The sequence below is a fragment of the Montipora foliosa genome, chromosome 14 (assembly GCF_036669935.1).
Source record: "Montipora foliosa isolate CH-2021 chromosome 14, ASM3666993v2, whole genome shotgun sequence".
Lineage (NCBI taxonomy): Eukaryota > Metazoa > Cnidaria > Anthozoa > Scleractinia > Acroporidae > Montipora > Montipora foliosa.
This window is the reverse complement of record NC_090882.1, coordinates 7,984,311-7,986,810: the sequence shown is the minus strand read 5'-3', so window position 1 is coordinate 7,986,810 and position 2,500 is coordinate 7,984,311. Positions and strand designations below refer to the sequence as shown.

Below are 2,500 nucleotides of genomic sequence, written 5' to 3'. Positions count from 1 at the left end.
AGATTTACCACCAATTTTGAAACAAGAGGCTCAACCAGGTATCCGGTCACAACAATAACAGCATTAATAATAATAATAATAATAATAATAATAATAATAATAATAATAATAATAATAATAATTACTCCACCTAGTGATAACCTTTACTTTGAGAAACGTAAACATAAATATGTTAGTAATTTAGAATGATAATGACGTTATTAATTTCCCATAATTTTATGCTACTTTAAATGTAATGGGGGAGAAAGTGATGTCATCAAATTACAACCAAATTTCTACCAATCAAATAAGGTCCAACATTTTTCATCTTTAAAGACCCTGGGGTGTTGAGTTGGGATGGGAAAAAAGGTACTGACTTCACAGATAAGCCCCTGGGTACAAAATCTCAACAGACCATTTGCAGTTGTCTTGACAAATGATTGGACACAAACTGAAAGCCACAACTTTCTATTGTTTGTGTCCAATTGGTAAATGGCAATTTGAGTCACTTTTTTGCGTTTTTACATTAGGGCTGTTTTCTTGTACAATGGTCCTGTTTGATCACCAAGGTTTTGTGAGCTGGGAAAAACTCATTTTTAGTGGTTAAGAGATAATATGGTAATTTAAAAGTAAAAGTCTGAGCAGATATGTTTTTTGGTGCATGAAAAACTTCTTGTTGTAGAGTACTAAGAGAACTAAAATTTAACTTCAGGACACATGAAAGATTAGTGCTCTTGCCACTGCACTTATATAACCCCTTAATTAAAACATAATTCTTTTCTTATGTATAAATACAGTTTCTCCAAGAAAACCATTTGAATGTTATTATGGTACAATAACAATAAATTTCTGTCATTTTTCTTCTTTGTTTTTTTCTCCAGTCATTTTAGAGGAACATCCCACAAAGCCTGCTGAAAAGACAAAAAGTAAGTAATAACTACGTTAATAATAGCATTAATATTATTATTATTATTATTATTATTATTATATTACTGTAGTTTTTTGGTTGTAAGGCACAGCATTTTTCTCAGAAATTGCTTTCTGGCTCCAAATGTGATCTAAACTCAAGATGTGTCTTATAGCCGAGTAACTTCTTGCAACAAAACTTGTGTAGGCATGATTCTTCGATCCTTTGCCATCATCTTGTATGTTAAACTCGTCCCAGTCTTTCCCCTACTGCAATTCCAAAATGGTGGCCTCACACCAACGTTGGTGATGATGGCCTTCAATTCTTAGCATTGTTGTACAACAAAAATGCCCCCAAGAAAGTACTAATAACAGCAGGATTTAAAGGTTTTTCTCTAAATTTTTGTTGAATTTCCTTCTGCCACTTCCACTTTTCTTGGCTCAAACTTCAATGTTCAGGTGAGACAGCAGAACTAGCGATGAGTTGAACCAAATTCCTCTATTTGAGGTTTGTCTTATAGCTGAGGATTCTGCTGAGATTTTGAGGTTCTTGACATAAATGCCATCAAGTTTGAGAGTTAAAGGTGCGTTTTAACCAAGTGCGCCCCAAAAACTGTATTCCGCTATTATCATAATAAAATTAATATTTTAATTGAGTAAAGTACGATCATCCGGGTGAGTGTAGTCCTGAGAAGGACTGTTTGAGATGACAGTGACTGATGTTTCGACAACCTGAGTGGAAGTCATCTTCAGAGTCAAGGATGACTTCCGCTCAGGTTGTCGAAATGTGAGTCAATGTCATCTCAAACAGTCCTTCTCAGGACTACACTCACCCGGACGATCTTACTTTACTTAATTATGATATGACTCCTGCGTTCAAACCACTTACAAAATTAATAATAATAATAATAATAATAATAATAATATTATTATTATTATTATTATTATTATTATTATTTCGTTCATTCACACGATATGTTGTTAACGTGGTTTGTAAACTAGGCATCAAGCCACGACCTATGGCCTTAGGTGTCTAGTGTTCTTCTCAAGATTCTTGCCGTTCCCAACAAGGAGGCTTTTTGTAGTAATACCGTGCAATCTCGTCCAATTTTCTTCAACGATGTTTTCAAATTTTTGCTGAACATCCCTAGTGCACCAACGACAATTGGTACGACAATTACTTTTCGGCAGCTCCAGATTTTCCCAATCTCTCTTTTTAATTCTTGGTATTTTTCCATTTTTCTTGTTCTTTTTCCAGCACTCTTGTATCAAAAGGGTACGCGATATCTATCATATAACATGATCTTTCTATCTTATCAAGAAGAACTACATCAGATCTATTATGTTATTATTATTATTATTATTATTATTATTATTATTATGAAGATGGTGAGAACTCTAATAGTTATAATAATTATAAATAACTACTATTATTATTATGATGGCTCCTGACTTTTTCTTAGTTTAATAAGACAGAACTGTAAGTACATCTGTTACATTATTTGTACAAAAAGAGACAGATAAACAGTAAGCTCAGATGGTTGAGTGTGGGACTCCTGTACCACGTGTATCACTTTGTTTAAGGAAACAGAAGGCAGCGTAACCATGACAAGCA

The 2,500-nt window shown here is 33.5% G+C and overlaps 1 protein-coding gene across 3 annotated transcripts in view; it reads left to right on the top strand.

The window, feature by feature from the left end:
- The window catches only part of LOC137985447 (inhibitor of growth protein 1-like), a 37,162-nt gene that overhangs the window by 10,426 nt on the left and 24,236 nt on the right, over positions 1 to 2,500 (top strand). For all 3 annotated transcript variants that reach the window (XM_068833072.1, XM_068833074.1, XM_068833073.1), the window contains 3 exons: positions 1 to 38; positions 861 to 905; positions 2,470 to 2,500. The exon at positions 1 to 38 is cut by the window's left edge and continues 62 nt beyond it; the exon at positions 2,470 to 2,500 is cut by the window's right edge and continues 93 nt beyond it. In XM_068833072.1, the coding sequence (XP_068689173.1) occupies positions 1 to 38; positions 861 to 905; positions 2,470 to 2,500 (114 nt within the window). The remainder of the gene's footprint in view (positions 39 to 860; positions 906 to 2,469) is intronic.